The sequence below is a fragment of the Urocampus carinirostris genome, chromosome 13, assembly GCF_059441175.1.
Source record: "Urocampus carinirostris isolate Australia breed hairy pipefish chromosome 13, RoL_Ucar_1.0, whole genome shotgun sequence".
NCBI lineage: Eukaryota > Metazoa > Chordata > Actinopteri > Syngnathiformes > Syngnathidae > Urocampus > Urocampus carinirostris.
The window spans coordinates 26,225,945-26,253,781 of NC_142361.1; the positions used below are offsets into that span (position 1 = coordinate 26,225,945).

Below are 27,837 nucleotides of genomic sequence, written 5' to 3' on the forward strand. Positions count from 1 at the left end.
TCTCCAGCAACAGTAGTTTCACCAGCTACGGTTCTAATGACACTGGCTTCATGAGAACCAGATCGGAACCTTTTTTGATTAACAGTTCTTATGTTCTTAATAATAATATTGCCTATGGATCCAGGTGGGTTACATGATTGGATCTGAATTGTATTTCTGAATTTTGACCAAGGAAACATGTTTTCTTCTTTTTTTAGGCTCGATACGCTGCAGCAGATTGCCAATCGGGTCCAGCGAGACTGTGTGTATGGCGAGGACAAATTGGGGCTTGCAAGAAATTCACTGCAATCAGTATGTTTTGCCTTTTCATTCTTTTTATTTTTTTTCATTGCATGTTAATTAGCTTGATTGTGGGAAATGACAGTCAGGATTTTGGCTGGTTGTAGTCCACACAATTGAAACGGGCGTTAGATTTTCATGCTTAGAGGGTTTTGTTCAAAAGTCTAATCATAAAAAGCATCAAAATATTATTTGTAAAAATTTTCTTGTTACACTAATTCTGTCAATTTTAGATATTATTTTCGTTTTTTTTCCTTTTTTTTATGAATTTTTTTTAGTATTTGCTAAAAGTTTTAACAACTATGATAATATGTTTTATTTCAAAGCACCTTTTAGCACACCTAAGGTTGTCGTAAACAGAATAAGAGACAGTCGTGTCAGAATTAAAAAATAATGGATAAAAACTGATAAAAAACAAGTGCAGTAAAGGCTAATAAGCTAGCTTGAAAAGGTGGGTTTTGAGCTTGGACTTGATGATAGGCAGAGTGGCAGATCATTTTAAAAGAATGCCTTACCTGAGCAAAATTGTGTTCTTTTTCTAAAAAAAAAAATACTAAAAGGAAAAATAATCTGCTAATGCTAATATTTATGTGTAAAATAAATGTATTTCAACTAGCCATCACCGGTAACAAACATTTTACTGTGTGATCTCTTGGCCTCGTTTCAGTTTGTGTTGGGTTGCTGCACCTTTTTTAATTTTGTTTTGTATTTGCAGGACGTGAAACGGCTTCAATCGGGGATCCAGTTCCTAAATGAAGCCGAGGTCGCCGGCTACCTCATGGAGTGTGAGAACATTCTTCGACAACAAGTAGTGGACATTCAAGTTCTCCTAGATGGGAAATTTCCATTTACAGATCAACTAGTTAGAAGGTAAAAAAACAATTTTTATAACTCACAGTCAACGTGCAACCTAAATATTAACCCCAAATAATTATGCTACCAAGGGTGTCGAACCTACGAGATGATCTCCTCTCCCTGCGATCTCAGTGCGCCTCCGTGTACAGCAAAGGCCGCACTTTAACAACTGAGCAGACCAAAATGATGATCTCAGGCATTTCGCAGAGTCTGAATTCTGGCTTCCCCCTTTCCCCAACAATCAACCAGGGTGGTTATACCTCCACATTCACCTCCGGCCTTACACCGTCCTTGACCCCAGGGATGCAGTCTGCTTCTGCACAAAGCTACATGAGCAGCGGTAGCATGGAGTCGGGCGGCCTTGGCCAAACCACACACATGCACATCCCCAAGCCTTTATTGAAGTCTTCCTTTACCGACCCCAGCTTGACAGAGGAAGAAGTGAACATGAAATACATTCAGGACCTCTTGAACTGGGTGGAGGACATGCAGGTAAATCGGCAAAGATTTGCATTTGTCTAACATGCAATTAAGCTATAAACATCAGTGTTTCTCATATAATTTTGTTAGACCCTGGTGGGTGGACAGTCCAGAAGTATACGGGAGTAGGATCCCCCGGAAGAAAATTTTGTACATGTTTAATTCAATCGCTTTTATTTAGTGCATTTTTAGAGCAAAACCAAGAGACCAAACCTATACTGAACATGTGCCCTTGTAAACTTTTTAATCATAAATACACTAGTTATGAAAGGCAATGACACAGCAAACAAGTCACAAATTAAAGCAATAGATTTCAGTACCACTGATTTTATGAATGCTGCTATGACAGAATGCCAGTTCTTGGTTCAACTCATGAGCTACAGTTAGGGCCCATATCCGATAAAGTGTTTTCCTACTCTGAACAAATTTTTTTAATTGCTTGCAATGGCAGCGTCGCATTTTTACACTCTGTTGAAAACACGGTTCTGAGTAGATTTTCTTTAGGGAACGCTCGGCACTATACATTTTTTTTCTGGCTGCAGAGAGTTAAAAATCTTAAATTCATGGATCATGTGACACTCATAAATGCATATTTTGCATAGCCGTCTAATAACAATGCAAGTGGGATGGGACAAACACATTGCGTGCTTTAGCACGAGGGCAGGTGCTGACTGACCACGATTCCATCTGACTGACAGAGATACATAGCACAAATACTCACCATGGCATTTGCGATCATTTATACGAGGAGAAATCTAAAAGTTATTTTAATTAACTTTGCATTCATATACATAAAAAGAAATACAAGTTTATAAGACCCGGCGGGACCAATTAAACCCTGGCAGCCAGCCAGAATCTTTCTACGTGTGGGAAACAGTAAAGATCGTTGAATGTGTTGGTGCTTCTTTTTCAGGGGCAGTTGGATCGCTCCGAGTGGGGATCCGACATGCCAAGCGTGGAGGCGCACATAGGAAAACACAAAGCGGTGCAGAGAGCTATTGAAGAATTTAATATGAGTGTAAAAGAGGCCAAACTAAGTGAGGTAAGCAATCAACAATCAAAAAAACCTTGCTTTGTTTGAAAATCTCACAACTTTTATCCCCTGCAGACTCAGATGAATCTACCTTTGAAATTAAGCTACTCAGAAAAGTTAAGCAGTCTCGAGAAGCAGTATGACAAACTATTGGTAAGACACATTTTGAGTATTCTTAAAACGAAGGCTCGGCTTGGTTTATAATTGGCATTTCTGAACATGCGTTGGTCAGAGGTGTTCCAAGGAGCGTCAAAGTCACCTGGAGAGCCTGCACGACTTTGTGTCGCAGGCTACACGAGAACTCATCTGGCTCAACGAAAAGGAGGAAGAGGAGGTTGCGTTTGACTGGAGCGATCGCAACAGCAACGTGTCCAAGAAAAGAGACTACCATGCTGTGAGTTTAGACTTGTTTAGCTCTAAAGATATGTCAGCTTCTTTGGTCTTGGCTCAAAGTCAGAAATCTTTCCATGTGTCCAAACAGGATCTTATGAAGGAGTTAGATGAAAAGGAGGACGTGATCAAGTCTGTGCAAGACTTAGCAGAGCGTCTTCTTTTCAAGAGTCACCCAGCCAAGTTAACAATTGAAGTATGACAGCCTCCTGTCTCCACCCAGACTATTCATGCTTGGATATTTTGTCCAATTTTCTAACTCTGTCGCCTGCAGGCTTACAAAGCCGCCATGCAAACACAGTGGAGTTGGATCTTGCAACTGTGCTCGTGTGTGGAACAGCATCTAAGAGAGAATGCTGTTTATTTTGAGGTGAGTCCTCTTTTAATGCATCTACACCAGAAAACCTGCGGGCCGGATCAGGCCGATCAAGGTTTTTAATCCGGTCCGCGGGACAACGGTGAGAGAAGTACATGGGAAAAAAAGGAGCTGCAGTTTTAAATATGTGCCCTGGAAAGCCAGGTGCCACTCACAACGCATCCGATGTGATTGTGTTTCTCTCTTTTTTATTTACCCCTTTCTTTGTCTCTCTCTCTCTCTCTCTCTCTCTCTCTCTCTCTCTCTCTCTCTCTCTCTCACTCTCACTCTCACTTTCTCTTTTGTTCTGTTCCTCTCGCGCTTTTTCTTTTTTTCTTCTTCCCTTTCTTTCTCTTTTTTCTCTTGCTCTCTCACTTTTTAACCCCTCTTTCTTTTCATTTCTCTCTTTCTTTACCTTTCCTTATTTCTCTTTCCTTTATTTTCAGGTTCTTTCGTTCTGTGCCTCTCGTTCATTTCTCTTTTGCTCCTGTTTCTCTTTCTCCTTTTTTTCTTTATCTCCGCTCTCTTTCTTTTTATCTTTTTCTTTTTCTCTCTATATTTTTCTGTTTCTCATTCTCTCCCTCTAGCTCTTTTTTGTTTCTCCCATTTTTTAAAACTTCTTTCTCGCTCTCTCCTTCCCGCTATTTTTAATCTACTTGATCGCCCTCCGTGAAAATATTTTTTCTTCCATGTGGCCCTGAGCAAAAATGGATTTGACACCCCTGATCTACACTCTGACAACTGCTCACTGTTCTTTTCTCATGCAGTTTTTTAGCGATGCCAAAGAATCCCTGGACTTCCTCAGAAACTTGCAAGACGCCATTCAGAGAAAATACACCTGCGACCGAACCAGCAGCTTGCACAGACTGGAGGACCTGATTCAGGAATCTATGGTAAACATGCAGCCACATGCATGATCTCCTGCTATATTTTTGATGAATCTTGAAGGTTGTATCACTGCCTTGGGGTGTTGTCTTCTCAGGAAGAGAAAGAGCAACTTCTTCAGTACCGCAACACTGTGGCTGGGCTAATGGGTAGGGCTAAGAACATCGTGCAACTCAAGCCCAGGAATCCTGATAGCCCTCCTCGGTCTTCCATTCCCGTCAAAGCCATTTGTGATTATCGACAGATCGAGGTATTATTAGCTTTGTTTTTTTCCTCTGTTAAGTCTCAAAAATGTGTTTTGTTAAAATAGGATTCTGAACTCACTGAAGGTTTACTTATTGTATGTTAACTATTTTCCCTTCAAAGTTTAATAGTAAATATTTAACCAAGACTTAAAGCGGTTTTACATGAGGAAGCAGATGTTATCAAGCAGTTGGCTAGCAACACACTACGCTAGCTACTAGGATGGTTGAACACACTGAACTAGCTTTTAAGTCAGTAATCATCACGTTTATGGTAATAAAAGTCCATTACTTATCATTTGCAGGAATGGTTGATTAGGGTAGGGAGGTAAGCCAAACTAATTGATAGCTAACCTAGGATTAACATAATTGTTCTTTGAGGCAAAAGGGTTAACTATTGGATGTTTGGCTCAAACCCCTAAAGGCAGAGAAAACCCAATTTGAACTAGAAAAACTTACCAGCTTATTCAAACTGGGGAAGGAAATACACTAATCTAATTCAGCCTGTACGTCAACTAGGAGAGTGTAGAAATACATTAATATACAACAGTAAAAAAAAAATCATTCTGTCTTCAAAAACATCACAATTAGATTTACTTAAAGGTGCTGTCCGGAATTTGGTCAATGTTCTACTCGCTGACTCCATGCATTTCTTAGACGCACGCAAATAAACTTTTTTATTTTTTTTTTATTTTTTGAGGTTAGGGTTGTCGTTTGGACTATATGAAACAGACCTTTTCTTACTTTCATAATTTTCGTGCTATACCAAGTGTGCCCGTGAACAGTTGAACAGTATTGCTAAAAGTGAGATAAAACCAGATCGGCGCATTGGAGAAAAAATTATAAGGCTTTTTGTTGGGTATTAAGACATGCCTAATAAAGAAAATATTTAACTTTCAACTTTTTAAGGACCCCTCAAACAAGGCACAACACCTTTAAGATTAACTTGAAGAAAAACAAAAGATTGCTGGAATAAAATTTTATGCTAAAGACTGCTCATTTTAAGGCCCAAAAGGGGAACAACACAAACCTTTTGTGTTACTATGTTCTAGATAACAATTTACAAAGATGACGAATGTGTGCTGGCCAACAACTCTCATCGGGCCAAGTGGAAAGTCATCAACCCTGCTGGCAATGAAGCCATGGTGCCTTCAGTCTGTTTCACGGTCCCTCCTCCCAACAAAGAAGCTGTGGAATTGGCTTTAAAGTAAGACACTTTCCAGCTCACTGTGTATTGTCTATGATGTGTTAACACTATTGTAATCCTCTATTATTTTCCTCCAGAACTGAGCAGTTATACCAGAATGTCCTTTCACTTTGGCATCACTCCCACATCAACATGAAAAGTGTGGTGTCCTGGCATTCTCTCATGGCTGATATCCGCACCATCCGTCACTGGAATGTTGCCACTGTATGTTTTTCAGTAGATTCTCGTCATGCTAGTCACATGCTGGATGAAATTCACAACATTTTTTGTATTTGTTTCAGTTTAAAACAATGCTACCAGGAGAGCATCAGCAGGTTTTGAGCAACCTTCAGTCCCATTTTGACAGTTTCCTGGAAGACTGTGAGGAGTCCGAGGTGTTCACCGTAGCAGATTGTGCGCAGCTGGAGAGGGATGTAGCAGCATGCAAGGACTACTACCAAGAACTTCTCAAATCTGCAGAAAGAGGTAAGACCTTTTAAAGCATTCTATTCAGTGGGATTCTGATGTTTTGATTGTGTTTAACAGAGGAACATGAAGAGTCTTTGTACAATCACTACATTTCTGAAATTCGCAATTTCCGGATGCATCTTGAGGCTCACGAGGAACAACTCATCAGGAAAATCCGCACACCTCTAGACAGGGACGATGTCTACCAGAGTTTGCAGCGTATCACTGAGCAAGAGGTATATACCTGATTTGTTTTTGCAACATTCAAGATGTTATTTGTGCATGAACTCATTTTTTCTTTGCAGAAGAAGACAGAAGAACTGAATAAACTAAAGGAAGATCTGGACACCCTGAATGAAAAGTGCGAGGTGTTCCTCAGGCAAGCTGCCGGGTTTCCGTCTGCGCCGACTCTCTCCTCTGAACTCAGCATTGTGGTTCAGAGCATGGGCCAAGTGCGCTCAATGTCCTCTATTTACATGGACAAGTGAGTAAAATTTTAGCATCGAGCAACAAAAGAAGAAACTTTGGGCGTTTGGACATACATTTTTGTCATATTTAGACTGAAGACTGTGAGCCTGGTGGTAAAGCATTCCCAAAATGCGGAGGCATTGGTGAAGGCTTACGAATCCAAACTCTATGAGGAAGATGCCATAAACTCTGACCTTCAGTCTATTGAGAAAATTATTTCAACACTAAAGGTGGCTTCTTCCTAACTTTTACATCCTTATCATATACTCACATACACATACTCACTTTCAATTAACCATATTTCCTTAATCTCAGCAATGGCGGTCAGAGATTGATGAAAAGCAGGAGGTGTTCCACGATATGGAGGATGAACTGCAGAAAGCGCGACTCATCAGCGATCGCATGTTCAAAACCCACAATGAGCGCGACTTTGACTTAGACTGGCACAAGGAGAAGGCTGATCAACTCAGTGAGAGATGGCGCAACATTCACTCACAGATTGATAGCAGGTTAGCAATATTGACATTCATAGAAGTCAACGGCAGTGAATGAGTTACACATTATTATTTGTATTTTTCAGGCTGAGGGACCTCGATAGCAACAGCAAATTCTTAAGGCTTTACAAAGATTCCTACAGTATTCTTGATGAATGGATTCGAGAAGTTGAAGCAGAACAGATGAAAGCCCAAGAAAACAAACCAGAAGATAGCAAGGCTCTTGCTGAACTGCTTAACAAACAAAAAGTAGGATCAATGTTAACATACCCACTTTTTCATGATTAAAAAGCAAACAATTTCATGTAAATATATGCTTTGATGTTTAGGTTCTTGTGGCCGAAATTGAACAAAAGCACAGCCGGATTGATGAATGTCAGAAATACTCCGAACAATGCTCGTCTGCTATTAAGGTAATTCATAATATTCAAATCATAGTATTTTGGACGAACATAGTCAGATTTGCACAAACATATCAGGAGATCTCTGGAAAGAATGTCGAGTTTTATAACTACTGAGGAGCTTCTGTAACCTAGAACGTTTTGGATGCTCGCATTGTCCAAGTTTGGTGATGTTGACGAGAATGGTGTTGCTGGTGTTACAATTATCTAAGCATACCACAAAGAAAGGGTTTATTATTAAGTAAATAAACACCTTTTTTTTGCCTGGTCAACTACACACTGGTTGTCTACATTTTTAAACTAACAACAATTCCACTTTTCTCCACCAATGTCTTTCATGACATGCTGCTTTATATATAAACCTCTTTTTAGGATTATGAGCTTCAGCTGATGACCTTCAGAGCGATGGTTGATTCCCAACACAAATCTCCTCTCAAGAAGCGAAGGACGCAAAGCTCTTCAGATGCAATTCAGCAGGAGGTAAACATGCCGAGATGTTTTTTAACATACATGTACAGATGAATTGAATTTTGATGTATCAACAATGAACTTTTTACATATGCATCTTTACCAGTTTATGGATCTTCGCACCCGCTACACAGCCCTTGTGACCCTCATGACACAGTATGTAAAGTTTGCCAGTGAAACCTTGAAGAGATCAGAAGATGAAGAGGTGAGATCATCTCTTTATATGCATAAATTATAGCAGGTTCAAGTTCTTTAGATTTCTGCATGTTCTTGTGGTGTCTCAATAACTGGTTCAACATGCTATTGCTTCAAATGTTTGTCCTTTGGATCGCTTGTGTTGTTGGCTTAAGCTGTCGGTCATGTTACTATGCATTAGTAACATGGTTATGCACTGGTTATGCTGGGTACTATAAAGGAGCTATTGTGTAGGGATGTTTATACCTGGTCTAAATGGTACTCCGAAAAAAATGTGACAATATGCTGTTGGTATGATCACGAAATATTGGTGGTATAATGGTGGCGCTTTCCTACGCTTGGTAAAAACTCTGGTAAAAAGGAAAGAAGTCAATGCTATACTTACCATTATCGATAACTGATTGTTTTGCATTTTAGAACAAAATGGCTTTTGAGAGAGCAGAGAATGCAAAAAGGACAGAGAGTATGGAGCTCCAAAAGTCTGCAGGAGATATCAAACTTAACCAACTTACCGTATTGGTGCGTGAACAGGAGGCCTTGCTGGTTGAAAGGCAAGAACAGTTGCTTAAGTTGGATGGCGAACTAAAAACACAGCAGCGGATGAATGACGATCTCACCTTTCAGAAATCACAGCTTGAGAATGACGTTCGTCATTATCAGGCCAAATTGGAGAGAGTCGCGGCTGACAAAGCTGCTTGTGAACAGGAACTGAGTCATTCTAAATTGTTAATCGAGCAGACAGAGGCCAAGTGGTCAAATGCTCAGAAAAAACTGGAGGACATGATAAATGAAAACCAAGTTCTCGTGAACCAGAGTTCCGCATTTCAGAAAAAAATAATAGTAGAAGAAATTCAAAAGGAAAACATTCAACGTGATGTACAAGTACAACTGTTGTCCTCAATTGACAGTCATCCAAGTGAATCCCAGTCAAACATTTTGAGAGAATATAAAAAATTAAAAGAGGATTTACAGCAGAAATATGACGAGTTAGTTTTGGCCCAGAAACAAGCTGAAATGTCAGAGGAGAAAGCTCAAAATTACAAAAAACTATTGGACGATAGAGACAACCGACTCAAGAAACTTCAGCTGGACTTAGAAGCAGAGAAGTTCAGCCTTAGGCAAAAAATAGAAGATCTTCACCAAGAGACGTTAACCCTGCAAAGGACCATCTCGGAACTACAGGAGGAGGTCAGATCTCTTCACAGGGCAAAATCCTCACTGGAGCAAAACGCCTTCTTCCAAAATACAGAAATAGATGGTCTGAAAGAGCAGCTGAGGATTTCACAAGGAGAAATTCAAAGAAGAAGCTCTTTGGATCAGGACAACATTAAAAAGATTAGCAGTTTAGAGGAACAACTAGCCTCTAAGCAGGTGACGATAAACGATCTAAAGTTTAAATCTAGTGAGCTGGAAAGAGTTAAAATGGCATCTGACAGTGATCTGAGAGCACTACAGCTCCATAACGAGTCCCTGGAAAAAGACAGATCTTATTTAGAACAAAAGGTGAAGTCTCTGAAGAGTGAAAACCAGGACTGCAAAGTGCAGATTCAAGAGGCCAAAGACGAAGTAGCTGCAATGAAAATAACAGAGCAAGAGTGTTTATTCAAATGTAAAGGCCTTGAGGCGGGAATTCAAAATTGTGAATTTGTGGCCTCTCAGTTGCAAAAGAAAGCAGATGAGTCAAAGTGGGTAAAAACCGAATTGGAAAATTCTTTAAAAAATGCTCTGGATAAACATGATCAGGCATTAATGGAAATAAGCATCAAAAATCAACAAATTGAAATCCTTAAATCTCAGGTAGAAGCGGCTAAATCGCAGGTCCGGATTATTGAGGGCGAGCTCAATACGAAATCTCAAAACTCCCATGAGCTACAAGTACAGTTACAGGATCATAACGAGCATGTGAAGACCTTAACTGAAGAAAACTGTTTTAAAGTCATAAACTACCAAAAAGAAATAACTTCACTGAAATCTGACCTTAAGTCTGCGATAGGTGATAAAGAAATAGCAGAGCAGAAGCTCCACATGCAAAAAGCTGAGATTGATGATTTGAAAACAATGTTGAGAAACAAAAATGCAGAAATTCAAAAGGGATCTTCAATGATTAACAAACACCTCAGCAAAGTGCAATCATTAGAAGATGAGCTTTTTAAATATGAACACAATGTCAAGGGACTAACAAGGAGCTCAGATAAAATGACAGAGGATTTGAAGCAGGAAATCCTTACTCTTAAAATGGAGAAAAAAGCTGCAGAGAAAAATTTTGAAAACCTAAATCTTAAAGTTTCCGAGTTGAGATTCTCTCTGCAGAAAGTAAAAGACGAATTAGCTAAAGAGGCCACAGAAAGAAAAATTAAAGAAGTGATAATAACACAGCTTGAAAGTGATCTTAAAAAAAGTCTGTCCAACTCAAACCAATCCGAATCGAATCTCCAACATGAAAATTTGATCCTTACGAGAGAGAAAAACAATGCTGTCGCAAAAAGCATCTCATTGGAATCTGAAGTCAAACTTCTTAGAGAAAAAATGCAATATACTGATGCAGAAGCTCAGCGAACGCATAAAGAGAATTCCCTTCTCAGGGTGAGGGTTCAGTTGATGGAGGAACAAGTTGGCAAGTGCAAGAGAATGCTTGAGGAATTGAAGACTAAGTTGGAACTTCAAAGGCAGGGTTACGAAAGACACTTAATGTTAGTGCAGAAGGAAATGCAAAAGAAGGTGATGTTAGCACAGTCAGAAGCCCCGATCAAGAAAAACTTGTCACAAAATCTCTCACGTAATGCCCAATTAGACGAGATGCTCAGTGACTATCTCCTAGATGAGATTCAAGTGTTGAAATCCGCTGCATCCGAATCAAAGCAGCAAGAGGACAAACTTAAACTGTACTCGAAGGTAAATGCTCCACAAAGCACGAAAGGAACTAGTGACACTGCTAACCTGATGTCAATCATCCAAGAGAAACAATGCATCAAGGAGGAGGCCCATCTACTAATGAACAGATCCTCTGAGGTATGCAATGAAGTCTTTGCGTTTCAGAGACATTTTACCTTTTGTTTTTTTGTAGTTCTTCCTAATCAAAGGGTTGTTCTAATTTCCAATTTACAGATGGCAACACTGCCAACAGGAGACATTCTTACACCGTTCAAACAAGAGGAAATCAAAGTCATTCCCAGTTCAATCACCCAAATACCCCCAATCCCACAAAAGGAATATGTGCCAGAAACATATCCCAAAACACAGGATTACCTGGAACCAAGTGAACCCACAGGGCACCAGGGAGAGAGAAAAAGTATCCGTACGACGAGAACTTACTACATTGTACAATCCGGTGAAGAAAATGATGCGCCGGAGAAAAATGTTCCAGTGAAAAATACTCCAGGAAGTATGGGTGTTCTCAGCTTGACTCCAGAAAAGAAAGACCATCTTAGTCTTTGGCATAAAACTTCCTTGACTCTCGGTGATCTCAAAAGAAGCACAACTATTCAAAGCTTAATCGAGTACAAGCTCTTAGATGCAGATATTCTTGGGAAATTAGAGATGGGACTAATCACAATGGATGAGGTGCAAGCGTTAATCGCCCCTTACACTGGGAAACCGACTGCTATTGCTGGCGTTTATGTCGAGTCCAGTAAGAAAAAAGCTTCATTCTTAGAGGCAGCTGAGAAGGGTTTCTTGGCAAAAATATACGCTCAGGAGTTTCTGCAATCACAGGCAGCTACAGGAAGCATCACTGATCTCATCACGGGCCAGATATACTCCTTGGATGAGGCTTTGGAAAAGGGGATTTTTGACTTAACTTTAAAAGATAAATTAATGGAAGCTGAGAAAGCTTTTAATGGTTATATTCACAATGGCAGAAGGTTGTCTGTGTTCCAAGCAATGGAAGCTAGTATTCTTGAGCGTTACAAAGGCAAGAAGATCCTTGAAGTACAGATAGCCACCGGTGGAGTAATCAACCCAGAGGGTGGTTTCAGAATGCCGCCTAAAGTCGCTATTGATCATGGTTTCCTTAACAGCGAGACCCTTCAAATTCTCTATGATCCTCTCCGTAACCCCAAAGGGTTCCACAATCCAGATACTGGGGAGAAAGCGTACTACTGTGAAATCCTGAATTTGTGTCTTTACGACATTGACGGGGGTGTTACTCTGCTTCCGATTGGGGGCAGGCATCTTACGAATAGCTCCCCCACAAGTTCACACCGAGTGTCTGTTATCAGCAGCACTCGGGGTCTCGAGATGTCGGCCTACGAAGCTTTCAAGAAGAAACACATTGACAAGCAGACCTATTTGTCTCTGTCACGGCAGGAGAGTGACTGGCAAGAGACGACTGTAAATGATGTCAGGGGAGGTTTGCGTCATGTTATCACAGATGACAAAAATGGCAGAAAGCTTTGTCTCGAGTCTGCTCTAAGTCAGCGGTTTCTTGAGGCATCTGAGGTAGAGCAGTACAGAAAGGGTCTTCTCAGCATCCACGAAATTGCCGACATCATCTTTTCCAGAATGGTTGTTGTGGAAGATGCACACAGCCCCATTGCTGGTCTTTGGGACCTCACCCAGAAGAAGAGGTTGTCTGTCCTGCAAGGATTCCAAAGGGGTTTAACTGACGGGACAACTTCTTTGAGATTGCTGGAGGCCCAGGCATGCACAGGAGGTATTTGTGACCCCTCCTCTGGAGAGAAACTTAAAGTCAGTGATGCTCTGAATAGAGGTCTTTTAAATGAGAAATTTGCTGAGAAACTACAACAGTATGAGCAGGTATTCACTGGCATAACACATCCTAAGACGGCAAAGTCCATTTCCATCACTCAGGCAATGCAGGAAAACCTGTTACCCAAGGACGTTGGGGCCCGCTGTATCGAGTTCCAGCTTCTGACTGGTGGATTGATAAACTCTGACACCCATGATCGAGTCTCACTGGAGGAAGTCATTCAGAGGAGCCTTGTGGACAAATCCACGGCCTTGTCTATCAAAGACGAGAAGTCGCTCTCCAAAAGCCTCACTTGTCCAAAGACCAAGAGACGGATCACATACAAAGAAGCACTCGATAGAAGCGTTTATGACTGCCACACTGGTTTGAGATTACTGGAGGCTGCTACGGCTCAAGGTTTTGGGGCGTTAGCCGCTTTACATCACAGAAAGTGGAAATAAAAGCTTGTGGGCATTGTTGTAAATAGTTCATCCTATGTAGCTAGCTTGTAGTTTATGTTTGCGCTGGAAAATTACAACTTGTACTTCTCCTCATTTTATGTTTTTTACAAGCACTGTTTTGTTTTACCTATATCAGATCTTGATTGTGCCTTTGAGAATCCTTAGTATCCCCTCGGATATGTACAAGTTTTGTTAAGCTCTCAAAATGATTGATATTGTCATTCCTCCACCTGTTGTAATTCCAGAGATCAGTGGACGAAGAGAAGCGAGAGCACGGTGATAAAGTTAGCAAACTGTTAGGTTGGATGACTAATGTGAAACAGAGTGCCAGCAAAAAGGGAAATGCTTTGAAAGATAGTAATGCCAACACAGATGCTTCAAATAACTCGCAGGTAATAATACTGTATGAATTTATTTTGTCTGTTGTGATTTCTTGTAACGATACTCGACGAGGGTATTTGTTCACATCTGATAAGAAGTCATCTTCTGTCTCATGTGATTTTGTAATAAAAGCAATATTTCATTCTCATTTAGTTTTTTAACTTCATTACATCCCACAAGTGTATACCTTTCTCATCAAATCAAGTGGTCAGTCAAGCACAAACAAATGTTGCACAAGCACCCATTTTTTCAGACCACACAGTCTTAAAATGAAATTTAATACTGACAATATAAAAGCTTCGTTGTAAATCAAAGCATGCAATTTCCGTATATTCCGGACTATAAGATGGACCTAAAAAAAAAAAAAATTGCAAAAAAATCTAATGGACACTTTAAAGACCAGAAACATGGGAAATAAAGTCTGAAATGCACAATTATAATGAATTGCTCCTACACAGGGTAACCATTTATGATTTATTGAAGTTGATGTAGTGGCGAAAGCAAATTTTCTAATGTTATAGTTCTAAAAATTTATGATTTATAAAATATATCATTCTTTTTTCCTAAGGTTTTAATGCAACCCTTGCTCAAACTGTAGTTTTAATTTTATGCACCTTATACATGAAACAGATAGCTCAAGGAGAAATATTTTGAAGGTGCGCCTTATAGTCTTATAGTCCAGAAAATAGGCTACTTTTAAAATTTCAGACAGAAACATAAAAACTGTATTTAACGGACAATAAGTTGTTGGTTTATTCCATGATTTGCGCTTTATACTGTGGAGTGACTTATGTGTGCAATTTTCAACACATTTTTAGTTTATTTATTTTACACCAAATCTCAAGAAGGCGCTCTAGGCTTGTGTTGATAATTTCAATATTGGTAGTAAAATTTACAGAGATTTAGGATTTAATATAATAAAAAACATTAAGCTGTAATAATGCCCAATTTGTTCATTTTTTTTCCCAATATTGCCTATTCATTCAAATATAATCACATAAGTCACAAATTGTTTTCACCACACCTTAGAAAACTGACCGTTTTGTTATTTTGTGTTGGAATAATGGGAGAATAATGAGCAGATATTTACCTCGGTTCACATTACAATCCAACATTAGAGGATGATTTTGCTAATGTTAGTCCCAGCACAACATATTGGCACATAACACTGTTCTTTGGAGGTTATGGGTAAGAGTTAGGAATACGGGGTTAGGAGTAGAGTAAGGTTTTGTCTGATACCTTCACCCGATTAGCACCAACCAAATAAAACAACTAAGGCATTTTAGGGTTAGGGTTTTAACTCAGTGGTTAGGGGTAGGGTTTGTCCGATATCTGCACCCGATTAGAACTAACCAATTACATCAACTGTGTAGGCATTCTATATGCATATGTTACAATATAATCTAAATGCTTGTAACAATAGTTATTGCTAATGTGGGTATGATCTAATAAGATTTAAATCTACTTTTATAGTCTGTAAGTGTGTTTCATCAAACCATAAGTGTCTAAAATGAAATCATTGACAAGTAACTGTTTCACACTGAAGGTCTCCGCGGAGGAAATGGTTACTAAGAAGGAGCAGATTGCAGAAGCCATCCGGGCCACAGAAATGATGCTGGACAAACACAGTGAAAAGTAAGTCAGAGACTACTCCTATGACTCATACATGTAAATCACAGTAAATGTGGATATATTATTTTACCTTACAGAATGTCAAAAGAAGAAAGAGAAAAAGCCCAGGAACAGTTGAAGGACCTTAGCCAGGCTTTCAGCGACCTTACTCAGCATTGTTCTGAACAGGCCACACATGAAAATGAGGTTGGAAGTTATCCGTTTTTCTTTTATTTAATGGAATGAGTTTGTATTTTCACAATGCACTTGAAGAGAGTTCCGTCAGATGTTTGACTGCATGGTAAATTAATTTTATTCTCTGTCCTTAGCATCTCTTTGTACTTATACCTGTCTAATAATTGTCAGGAGTGTTTTTAATTGCATTGTGATATGTGCAACCAGATCATATTTGTATGCTGTAAACATGCTTAGTCATTGGTCAATGTGTTGATGTACAACTGATTAATAGTGTGTATTCATCAAACGGTTTCACTGTGACTAACAAAGCACTTTCTGCAACAAGTTGAAGCATGACGCTTTCACTAAATGCTGACAGCTTGATATTTTCTTGCTGCAACACTGCAGTTTTGAACTTGTGCACGTGACCTATAACAAACGAGTCGATTGGTAAGTACACATTTGCGTTGATTTTGAATGCATTAAGTGTCGTAATAATAAGTATGACATTAACTGGTGTTTTCCTTTTTCGTAGGGCGTGAAATCAACCGATAGCCCGGACTGTGTTTGGACTAAGGCAATGGAGGGTATAAGCAATGACATCATTGGGCTCCTCCTACCAACTGCTGATCAGTTACAGTCCGAACCTCATTTGTATTGGGAAGATGTCCTCAAAAAGGATGTTCCTCACAAATCCTCAACTAAGAATCATATGCAGAAGTTTAATATAGAGAACAAATGCATAGAAGATTCAAAGGTGACTTCTGTGTCTATCAGTGATGTTGGAGCAGCTGCAAGGGAAGCATCCGTGTGGGAAGGACTCGTGGTGAAGATAATAGATTTTAAAGGACTGAATGTGGCCTATTCAGGAGATACAGTTACCCTTAAGACAGCCTTTCAGCACGGGTTGATTCCAGCTTCAGTTTTTGTGAACATTATTGAGAGGCAGAAGACCTATCAAAATATGATGGATGAGCATTCAACTTCAAACGAGTTACCTTTAGACGTAATGCAAGTTAATACACTGATGTTTAAGTGCCTAAGGAGAAATAAATCATTGACACCAGAGAGATCAGTCCACACTATGACATCTGTCAATAAACAAGCCGGAGTTATAAACCTGAATCCCCCTGAGGTAAATGTTGCCCAGCCAACTAAAAATCAGAGTACAGCAAAAGGATGTCATTCTTCCTCTGGAAACTTACATGATGCTGCTGGACTTACGGTGGATGCAGAGGTTCAGTGTGACTTGAGAAGTTTTCGCAGCACACTCATTGTGCTTGGGAACAGGAATCAGTTCATCGGGCTCGTGTTGCCTTGGCCAGAGGAATCCCAGTTTAGTGACACAACTTCGGAATACTACGGACATCGTACCACAGATATGTTACTCAGCAATAGGATGAAAATCGCAGCATTTTACATCCCAGAAACATCCCAAGTCTTGGATATCAATTCAGCTGTACAAAATGGTTACATTGACATCTACACAGCAGACATCTTAAAATCTATCGAAATCCCTGATGAGTTTCTTAATGTAGATCAACTTGAAGAAACATTTTCGTCATGGCTCATGTGTAAAAAACTCAGAATAGATAGAGGGAGTTTTGCCGGTGATGTAGTTACTCCTTCAGAGAAAAAGCAGCTGTTTGTATCCTATTTAAGGATAAACAGTTACATTGACTTAAATTTGCAACACAGGGTTTTAATTCTTGACAAACAAATGACTGAAATGATCCAGTTTTTCCTTGAGGATTCTGTTCTTGGTGTGACTGCTGAACACGATACAATTCCTAAAGGTGTCAATCTTGAACTTTTTTCAGAGCAAGTACATTTTAAAGTGCCCTTCAAAAGTGAAAAAGCAAAAGAGCCGGACATAAACACACGAAATGAAAAAGTAAATCTTGATAATAATGTTCTCTCATTTGATAACAAGATCTATTCAAATAATGATCTTAATGACACGGACAATGACACAGATAGTGGTTTGCTCTTACAAAGAACCAGCGACTCCAAAACATTCGATGATATTTTACGTGTTGAGGACGACGCTAGGGATGTTAACAGTATTACCCAAGGGATTCCTACACTGCCCACCAATGTTGACGGATGGCATGCTGACTCAGCATCAATGTATTCAGATAAAACCATTGATCAACTTCCAGTACAGTGCATTCCTCAGCCATTGTGCAAAGCCCACGGGAGGATCAATGTTTCAGATGAGGATTTTACTGAAGGAGGAAAACATCATAGTCAGAATAATCAGTTAGAAAACCAACTGGAAGAAAAGCGCATGGAAAGGCATAAACCTGTTTATGACCTTAAGGAGACAAATGAAGAAACCATTTTGAAGCAAAGCTCATTTATATCCTCTCATAAACTCTCCGATTTAGAATTTGTTTACTCCGAACGAAATTGCAACCAGTCATACTCGGATGATGACAATCTTAGTCGTATTAATGAGAATGAAGTCCGAAAAACAAACAGTCCGTCCGAGACAGAGTCTCCTTTCCTGATAGAGGATGATAATCGAGTTTCAGTACTCGATGAAGCAGTAGGAACTCTGCCAGAGATGAGTGATCGTTATTACTCCTCTTCATTACTTTGTGGCCATGAGTCTCCAATGATGTCACATTCCCTGACGGAGGACTTTACACCAGTACAGATGTTTTATTTGGAAGAATCGACTTCACCCTGTGAGAAGAATTCTATTAATGCAGTCAATGATCCATTTGCCAGTAAACCGGATGATGTCAGTGAATCTGCTGCTTCACCAAGTTCATATGTTCCACCCAGCAATACTGAGGAAGAATGCAACAAAGCTGGAAATTTAACAAGAGGTGAAATAGGAAATTCATCACTTATGGTTGACCCTTTTGTTGAGGCTGTGGCAGGTTCAGTTATAGGTTTAGATGGCAACGAACTTCCTTCAGAACCTGAGCCCAACTCTCCACATAAAAACCTTTTGCAACTGTTCAACTCATCATCTGTGGCATCTTTTGTGTCTCACACACCAAAAGATCATTTTGATGAAAGGTGTGACAGAGACTTTGATGCATATTGTTCTTCCGGTTCTACGAATATGCCACAATCACTGACTTGTTTAAGGCACAGCTCAGTACTCACAGAAAAATCTGAAAACAACATTTGTGAGAGCTCTCACACACCAGGAGAGGGGCAGACAAAGGAAACCAGTCAACTGAATATAAATAAAGTAGAACAGTGTACAAGGCCACATTCTCCACAAGACGTCGCATTGATTTCTTGCAACAGCGTGGAACACCCTATTCTTCCAAATCGATCTTGGATGGATGAAGATGCAAATAATCAAGTACTGACTGATAGTCTGTCACTCAGGACGTCTTCATTGTTGATCTCAGAATTTACAAAGCCAGATGTCAATCATCATGGAGTGGCATGTGGAACAGATGATGATAGTGCTTCTAATGTAACTTCTCAGATTTTACAACAATCCTTGGAAAACCAAATATCTCTTGAGATTGATGCTGCTTATGTACATGTGGCATCTGAGCCTATCAATTTTGTGGGTAAAGATTTAACCGATCCGGACAAAAATCAAACAAGTGTTGGAGGAGTCAGTGAAAGACAACTTAGTGGTGTAACAGTGGAAGATGAGGAGGCATTTGAATTCTTATCAAGAAAAGAGATTGAGTGTGCCACAACTATAACAGATGAAGATAATTCTGATGAACCACCCAGGAGAAATCAAATGGGGACTAAAAATTGCATTACAAACAGTGAAGAATACTTGCACACTCAAATTAGAACGGATGAAGTGTCACCTGACCCCCCAAATGGAGATATCCAAGTAGAGTCTTGTATCCAGATTGGAGATGAGGAGAATGATAGTACGACAATTAGAAATTTTGATGTGGAGTCTCTTAACGTAAAAAGAGATAACGAGCTGTCTGATGCCACAATTACAAAAGATTCACATCGAATTGTAGAACAAAAGAAGTACCCTGGTGCGTCAACTGAAGATGATTACAAGAGGGCTGATGTTTCAAGTGAATATGTTGGAAACTCCAATACCCTAACTGAAAATGAAAACTGGTCTGGTGCTCTTACTGGAATTGTTCAAGATGAATCTAACAAACTAAGCAGATATGAGGAAGCCCTTTATTCTATTGAAAAAGTAGAAGTTGAGTCTGACGACCTAACTGGGAGAGATGAAAAGTACTGGGGTTCACTCCCTTTAAAAGATGAAGAGAATGTTTTTTGTATAAATGGACAAAATAAAGACTACTCATTCTTCCCAATTGAAGATAATAACGTCCGGGCTGTTTCTCCACCTACCAAACACACAGTAAAAGAAGACAATAACATTTACGCACAAACTAAAGAACTGGAGGGGGGATGTAGTGATTTGTGTGTAAAAGATGAAAATGGGTCTGATGCCTCAGTTACAAAACATTACAATGGAATTGAGTGCAAGACTGGAAACATTAAGGATGGGTTTAGTAAATTAAATAGAAGTAATGTGGAAGGATCTGATTTGCTGCCAACAAAAGATAAAGAAGGGTCTTCTGACACACATGAAACAGATGAAGAGGATTCAGATATACCATACAAAGGAGCTGAAAAATGTTCTGATGCTCCATATTTAAGTTACAAAGAGAGTTCCGAGGGTTTAGGTAACAAAAAGTATTATCAGTTATTCAGCGACGATGCGCAAAATTCAAACAAAGTTAAGGCCACACAAAAAATCACTGATGAAACGCAGCTATCTTTTCAAACTGGAAAAGGGCAAGTCACTAATAAATATGATGCACAGACTGGAAATACTCTTACAGAGTCAAATATCAATACTGGAAGAAATGAAGAGAAGACTCAATCAATAACTGCAGAAGATGAAGGCATGTTCACTATCCTGACTAAATTCACAAATTGTTCTCATAACATTCATGGAATTGATGAACACTGCTGTTATGACATAAGTTCAAACCATGAAGAGGTGTCTGATTCTTCTGCAAAAGATACATATGGCTCTTTTACTTCACATGCAATAAACAAATGTGGTTGTAGTTCTCCACCTATAAAAGATGACTTGTCTGGTTCCCCACCTCACAGTAAGCTGAAGGGCCCCCATACCTTGGTCATAACGAATGAATATAGGTGGAATGACCCAACTCGAAACTCTGATCCCCACAATACTAAAGGGGATAAAGAAGACTCAAATAGCCCATTTCAAGATAAGAAGTTATGTGGACAAACCGTGAATTATGAAAGTCCCTCAACAATAAAAGATTACACCGGGATTAATGACACCACTGTGAGGGCCAAAGTAAAACAAACTGGAATTGAAGAAGTGGAAAACAATACCTCCATTGGAATCTTCATTGAGGAGTCTTATGCCCAAAGTAGCACAGTTGAAGAGATTTTGGTTGCACCATCAACAAGAAAGTGGTCCGATGACTTAATTATGAAAAAGTCCTATAATTCAACTGGATGCATTGATGCCCCAATTAGCAGTAATAAATATGATTTTGATGCCATGTCAGCAAAATATCAAGAGAACCCCGATGCTTCACAGTTAAGTATATCAAGTTTTGAAGACAGACTTATTAAAGTTGAAGAAGAACCAGTGTCCGGACCCCCGGAAAAACAAGAAGACTGTCTTGGTCCTACATTAAGAAATGAGAAGTCATTCATGGAAGAGAGACATATAAAGGATGACGAGAGGTCACAATCTATAACTGGACAAGATGAAGTGCAGTGTCATACCTCGATTGGAGATATTTTGGAGCAGTCTTGCAATGCAGATCGAAAACAATCTGATTTGGATGTGCTTTTTTCAGTTGATAAAGATGAGGAATCTTTATGTCAAATGATAACACATAAAAAAGGCTCCAATAAAATTAGTCTGGATAATCTACATGAAAACCCTCCGGAGAACCCAAGTAGAAGTGATCAAACATGTAACGACCAGACTCCAAACAATGAAGTCCGTCACATTGAAGGAGACAAAGTGTCTGCACCCTCATTTGCACATTCAGGAAAACAAAAGATCTGCCTTGGTTCAACATTTAAAATCGAGAAGTCTGATTCCATATATAAATCTTGTCCAGAAGAGACACAAAGCCAACTTGTAAAAAGTAAAGAGTGGTCACAACCCATGACTAGAAAAGATGAAGAAGCGTCACATAAATTGATTGAAGATATTTTGGAAGAGTCCTATACGCACAGCATAAATATAACTGGTTCTGACGTACCCTTTTCAATGGATGAAAATGATTCTTCAGGTCAAACGACACCACATGAGGAGGGCTCTGATGAAACTGGATCTGATGACCCACATGGAAAACTTCCGGAGAACCTAAGTAGAAGGGTTCAAGAATGTGATCCCCAGACTCCAAACAATGAAGTATGTCACATTGAAGAAGACAAGGTGTCCGAAACCTCATCTGAACTTTCAGAAAATCAAAATGACTGTCTTGATCCAACATCTAAGAATGAGAAGTCTGATGCTGAACTTAAATCTGTTACAGAAGCTATACAAGTAAAAGATGAAAAGTGGTCACAAGCCATAACTAGAGAAGATGAAGAAAGGTTTCATACCTTGACTGAAAATATTTTTCAAGAGTGCTCTACTCAAAACAAAACAAAAACTTATTCTGATCTGCCATATTTAATTAATGATGATGATTCTTTGGGTCAAATCATTACACAAGAAGAAAACTACGTTGAAATTGGATCTAGTGACCAGCACAAAAAACCTCAGGAGAACCCAAGTATAAGCGCTCAAGAATGGGATCTCCAGAGTCCAAACAATGAAGTATCCCACATTGAAGGAGAAGAGGTGTCTAAACCCCCATCTGCACATTCAGAAGAACAAAAAGACTGTCTTAATCCATCATTAACGAATAAAAAGTCAGTTGCCAAATCAAAATATTTCACTGAAGAGACACAAGGCCCACCCGTGGAAGATAAAGACGGGTCACCAGCCATAACTAGAGAAGATAAAGTAAGGTCCCATACTGCAACTGGAAATATATTGGAGAAATACTGTGCTAAAAAACATACATATTCGGATGTGCCCCTTACGATAGGTGAGAAGAAACCTTTAGATGGCATTATAACACATAAAGATGGCTCTGGTGAAATTGGATCTGATGACCCACATGGAAAATCTCAGGAGAATTTTCTAACTCATAACAATGGAGAGTATTCCTATATGCTACATGTAAACTGTTATGACGGTACCTCACTTGCAGCTGGCTATATTGACCCAAGTATAAGTGTTAAAGAATGTTATGCCCAGAATCCAAACAATGAAGTATTTCACACCCTATCCATAAATTTGAATGAGGAGGATAATGCTCAAAGTAGCAAGGTTGAGGAAGAGACAAATGCCCCAAGAGAAAAATATATAGAGAGGGGTGGTGTGTCAATTTTACAAGATGAGACATCTGGAATCATTAAAGATGAGTCACAAACGGTGACTCAAAGCAGTGATCGAGACTCTGAAAATGAAGAGGGCCTTGACATCCCATCTGGAGAAGATCAAGACTATTCTTATATTTCTACTACAGGTGAAGAAGACTCCGTTTTTGCATCTAGAACTAATAACATAAAGGACAATGTGGAATATACTCACCTAACTCACCAAGTTGATGAGTGTGATCTTCCAACTGAAAGCACTGAAAACTGGTCACAGCAAGATTCTGGTTCTCAAACCGGAAAAGAGAAAGATGTGCCAGATGCCTCCACTAAAGTGCATAAACACTGTTCTGATGGCTCACTTTTTAAGGATGGGGAGCTAGTAATGCCAGCTGAAAGTAACAACAAGGACTCTACCACTGTGTCAATAACAAACGAGGAATACTCTGAGGGCTGTGATAATCCACATGAAATTGCTAAATCGAATTGTTTTAATCTAAGTAGAGAAAGTACTGTGGAATCCCATACTCTGCCTGCAAACAATGAGAAAGGGTCAGATTCCTCCTTTATAAAATTTGATGCGGGGTCTTGTGACACAACTCAAAAAGAGTCTGATGATCTGAATGTAAGAAATTACGATGTTTTAGACATTACAGCTAGGGAACCAATTGATGCTCAAAAAGACACAAAGCAGTCCAGTGCCCCAAATTTCTCATTTCTAAAAGAAGGAGCATCTTACACGACAACTAGGAACATTAAAGAAGAGTCCAGTAGCACAAGTAGCAAACAAGCTAGTATAGGTAACTTGAGTTATACGTCACCAGAAATGGATCAACAAGATTCCAATGCCACAAATGTAAAATATGAGAATTCTACAACTGCAAAGGATGAAGAGCATGTTTACCATGAAAAGGATGACCAAAACTCGGAATTTCCAACGGGGAAAGTAGAAGAGGAGTTGAATAACACAATTACAGAAGATATTCAAAAGTGTAATGTCTTACCTTCAAAACATGAAGCATCTTTTGATGTCACATATGTCAAACATGAGACTTCTCCAACTGCAAACTACAGAGGGCAGTTTGATTTAGAAAATGTAGCCCAAAATTCAGAATCGGCAACTGGAAAAGAAAATGAGTTGAACAGCACAATTAGAGGAGATGTAGAAGAGTGTGACGTCTTGCCTTCACCACATGAAGCATCTTCTGATGCTACACATGTTAAACATGCAAATTCTCCACCTGTAAACAACACAGAGCAGGTTGATAATGAAAATGATGACCAAAACTCAGAATTTGCAACAGGTAAAGAAGAGGAGTTGAATAACACAATTGTAGAAGATATCCAAAAGTGTGATGTTTTAATTTCAAAACATAAAGCATCTTTTGATGCCACATATGTAAATAATGAGAATTTGCCAACTTCAAACGAGAGAGAGCAGTTCAATCGTGGTAATGATGATCAAAACTCTAAATCTGCAAAAGGAAAGGAAGAAAATGAGTTGAATAGCGCAATTAGATATGTAGAAGCGTGGGACATCTTACCTTCACAAAACGAAGCATTTTCTGATTCCACACATATAAAACATGAGTATTGTCCAACTGTAAACAATGAAGATAACTCAGTTTGTGAAAATAACCAAGACTCAAAATCTGCAACAAGAAAAGAGGAAGAGCAGTTAAATAGCACAACTAGAGGAGATGTACAAGAGTGTGACGTACTACCTTTAAATCATGAAACATCTTTTGTTACCACAAATATAAATCACAAGGAGGATTTTCCAACACCAAGCTACAGGGAGCAGTTTGATTTTGAAAATGAAGCCCAAAATTCAGAATCTGCAACAGGAAAAGGGAGCAAAACTAGAGATATAGAAGAGTGGGAAACATCTTCTGATGCTACATATGTAAAACATACAAATTCTCCACCTGTAAATAACACAAAGCATTGTGACAGTGAAAATGATGACCAAGACTCAGAATGTGCAACTGGGACAAAAGTAAAGGAGTTGAATAACACAATTAGAGAAGATATACTAAAGTGTGATGTTTTACCTTCAAAACATAAAGCATCTTTTGATGTCACATACGTAAAACATGAGAATTCTCCAACTGCAAACGAGAGAGAGCAGTCCAGTTGGGAAAATGATGATCGAAACTCTAAATCTGGAACAGGAAAGGAAGAAAACGAGTTGAACAGCGCAATTAGAGATGTAGAAGAGAGGGACATCTTGCCTTCACAACATGAAGGATCTTCTGATGCCACACATATAAAACATGAAAATTGTCCACCCGTAAACAACACAGAGCAGTGTGATGGTAAAAATGATGACCAAAACTCAGAATCTACTACAAGAACAGAGAAGGAAGAGTCAAACATGATTAAAGTTACTGTACAAGAAGGGGACATCTTACTTTCAAAACATGAAGCATCTTCTGATTTCACAAATGTGAAACATGAGAATTTTCCAAATGCAAACCACAAAGAGCAGTTTCATTGGGAAAATGACAAGAAAAACTTAGAATCTGCAACAGGGAAAAAGGAAGAGGAGCTGAAAGGCACAATTAGAAAAGATCTACAAGAGTTTGACGAATTACATGAAGCATTTTCCAATGCCTCACATGTAAAACATAACATTTATTCGACTGCAAAGGATGGGGAGAAGTTTGATTGCGAAAATGATTATCACAACTCAAAATCTGGAACAGGAAAAGAGGAAGGGGAATTAAATAGCACGACTAGAGGAGATGTACACAAATTACCTTTGAAACACCAAGCATCTTCTAATGCCACACACGTAGAACATGATAATCCTCCAAGTGAAAAGGACAGAGAGCAGTTTGAAGAGGATGAGCAAAACTCAGAATTAGCAACAGCAAAACGGGAAGATAAGTCACATGCTCCAACAATCCAGCTCCAACTTCTTCAACTCCTTCAAAATGTTTCTGCTGGACAAAACCTTTCAATGCTTCAGGAAGTGCTGGCGAGTCTTTCTGTAGGGACTGAGACTCACACCCTGGAATGCATCAAAGAGGAGAGCCCAGAAGATGAATTGCTAGCAGAACTCTCTGCCGACAATGCGGAGACGAACAATCCGGTAATGTCTCTGCTCTGGGTTTAAATTCCTCTTAATTTAGCTGTCCAACATCTTAACTGCATTTCTGCTGTTTTCTTACAGGTCTTCTCCACTCAAGATTATCTTGAGTGTGTTGGGAGACTGCAAGATCACGCGGACGTTTTAGAGGATATTAAAAAAGACCTTTTCACAGCGGAACCGATTGGAAGAAACATGGAGGATTTACGGATGCAAATTGAAGAAATCCAGGTTAGAAATGAATCATTTGTAAAGACGTAACATCTGCATAGTCAGGTCTACATACTTAGATGTACTTGTATCCAGTCACTGGAGAACCAGATTTCCTTCTTGGCTGGTATTCTAAACGAAGACCTGGAAAAGGCCAAACTTCTTCTAAATGCTGCCGACGAGAACATTCCTACACAAATCCGTAAAGATCTCTCTTCAACATACAAGGAACTTGAGGACAATTTTACCACTGTCTGTCAAAAATGTGCTGAAAGAAATCAGTCGCTGTTTCGAGCAATGGAAAAAGAGAAGGTGAATTTCAAGCGGCAGTATCTTATTTATTTGTGTATAACTTGTATGACATGAACCCTTGGTTTATTATTAGAAATCGGTATAAAATTGTGTTTACTTTTTCTCAGCTCGGATGCAACGGGAATCGAACACTGGTTGCGGTGGTATAGTTGACAACTGAATATAATATCACACTATTTTAGTCAAGGTACCAGAGAGGAATGTTAATTATCTGGTGTTTTTCACACGTTACAATTGCAATTATTTCTATTATTCTATTTTAAACAAGTGACAAATTTATTGGCATTGTTATATGTGAGATGTACAACAAAATCATTAATTGTCTCTGTTACCCTGACCAAATATGTGACAATGAGCTAAAACCCAATGCCCTTTTGTATGTCACCTATATTGTTGGTTGTCCAGTGGTTAGAATTTGATGCTCTCACTGCCGCCGCCCAGGTTCGAATCCTGTTACAACCAATGTAACATAGCACAGTAACACCTCATGTATAAGCGCACACAAAATGTAAGTTCTTCTTTAGGTAAAAATAAATGCATGTTATACATGAATAAAGACGGCAAATGTAACACAAGATCCTGGTGAGACATCAGTATTTGTAAAATGCTGTCAATATGCTTTTAGGACCATCTGGAGTCGACTTACCAAAATCATCTTGCAGCTCTAGAGGTGTTAACGGGTCTCATTCAGAACCAGTTCAACATGGGTGATGTAGATTGTAGTACTTATGATGTTGAAGGACTCCAGAACTGCCTACTAAAATACAAGGTGATCTGATGTGACCCGGGTAAGACAATAAACTGCACTCACACAAATCTTACTCCTATTTAATTGTTGCAGGATGCAGAAAGTCGCATTCACCATGAAGTGAAGCTCAAATTGGACGACGTCACGTTTGCTATTCAGAGTTTTATCTCTGAGCACGCTCATTTGTTGAGTCCCGCTCAGAGCAGTCGTCTTCTCAAATGCCTCAGCGGAACTCAGAGAGCCTTCAGGGAGCAGAATGACAAAATTGTCACCCTGAGGGGCAGCTTGGATGTCCTACTAGACACTAAGGAGAGGGAAGACCAGAAGAAGGTTTGCTTATGGGGACAGTGCACTGATGGAACTCTTAACCACAGTGCTCTCAATGCGATTTACTCATTTTGTGCAATATCTGTGAGCTTATTTTCAATCTCTGTGCAATAACTGGTCAGCATGTTTACAGCATACCTTTATGAAAAAGGTGTCTTATGCATATATTTGAGGTCTCTGTCCAAGCAGTTTTCAAATAATTAATCGAACTAACTTGTTTATTTCTTTACAG

General features: G+C 39.3%; 2 protein-coding genes across 2 annotated transcripts in view; both read left to right on the forward strand.

Moving 5' to 3' along the window:
* dst (dystonin) overlaps positions 1–27,837 on the forward strand; it is a 152,559-nt gene that overhangs the window by 56,380 nt on the left and 68,342 nt on the right. The window contains exons 15-38 of the mRNA XM_088352010.1: positions 198–291; positions 995–1,149; positions 1,224–1,626; positions 2,528–2,656; positions 2,723–2,800; positions 2,880–3,041; positions 3,129–3,233; positions 3,312–3,407; positions 4,160–4,285; positions 4,375–4,527; positions 5,572–5,726; positions 5,804–5,930; positions 6,008–6,191; positions 6,252–6,409; positions 6,479–6,657; positions 6,733–6,871; positions 6,957–7,150; positions 7,222–7,384; positions 7,465–7,548; positions 7,909–8,016; positions 8,111–8,209; positions 13,593–13,739; positions 15,275–15,363; positions 15,438–15,546. Of these exons, the coding sequence (XP_088208136.1) occupies positions 198–291; positions 995–1,149; positions 1,224–1,626; positions 2,528–2,656; positions 2,723–2,800; positions 2,880–3,041; positions 3,129–3,233; positions 3,312–3,407; positions 4,160–4,285; positions 4,375–4,527; positions 5,572–5,726; positions 5,804–5,930; positions 6,008–6,191; positions 6,252–6,409; positions 6,479–6,657; positions 6,733–6,871; positions 6,957–7,150; positions 7,222–7,384; positions 7,465–7,548; positions 7,909–8,016; positions 8,111–8,209; positions 13,593–13,739; positions 15,275–15,363; positions 15,438–15,546 (3,436 nt within the window). The remainder of the gene's footprint in view (positions 1–197; positions 292–994; positions 1,150–1,223; positions 1,627–2,527; positions 2,657–2,722; positions 2,801–2,879; positions 3,042–3,128; positions 3,234–3,311; positions 3,408–4,159; positions 4,286–4,374; positions 4,528–5,571; positions 5,727–5,803; positions 5,931–6,007; positions 6,192–6,251; positions 6,410–6,478; positions 6,658–6,732; positions 6,872–6,956; positions 7,151–7,221; positions 7,385–7,464; positions 7,549–7,908; positions 8,017–8,110; positions 8,210–13,592; positions 13,740–15,274; positions 15,364–15,437; positions 15,547–27,837) is intronic.
* LOC148354168 (uncharacterized) lies at positions 17,645–27,751 on the forward strand. The gene is made up of 10 exons (XM_088351988.1): positions 17,645–18,353; positions 18,408–18,549; positions 19,300–19,499; positions 21,777–22,033; positions 25,889–26,011; positions 26,093–26,239; positions 26,315–26,530; positions 27,156–27,299; positions 27,372–27,608; positions 27,728–27,751. Exons 1-10 carry the CDS (start codon positions 17,645–17,647, stop codon positions 27,749–27,751), a joined length of 2,199 nt encoding a protein of 732 aa, XP_088208114.1.

Bases quoted from the DNA above. Each gene is read 5' to 3' on its own strand.
- LOC148354168 (XM_088351988.1), top strand. From the start codon at position 17,645: ATGTATTCAGATAAAACCATTGATCAACTTCCAGTACAGTGCATTCCT. The intron at 22,034-25,888 runs GTAAAAGATGAA...TCAATGCTTCAG, and splicing joins CTGTTACAGAAGCTATACAA to GAAGTGCTGGCGAGTCTTTC. The intron at 27,300-27,371 runs GTGATCTGATGT...TAATTGTTGCAG, and splicing joins ACTGCCTACTAAAATACAAG to GATGCAGAAAGTCGCATTCA.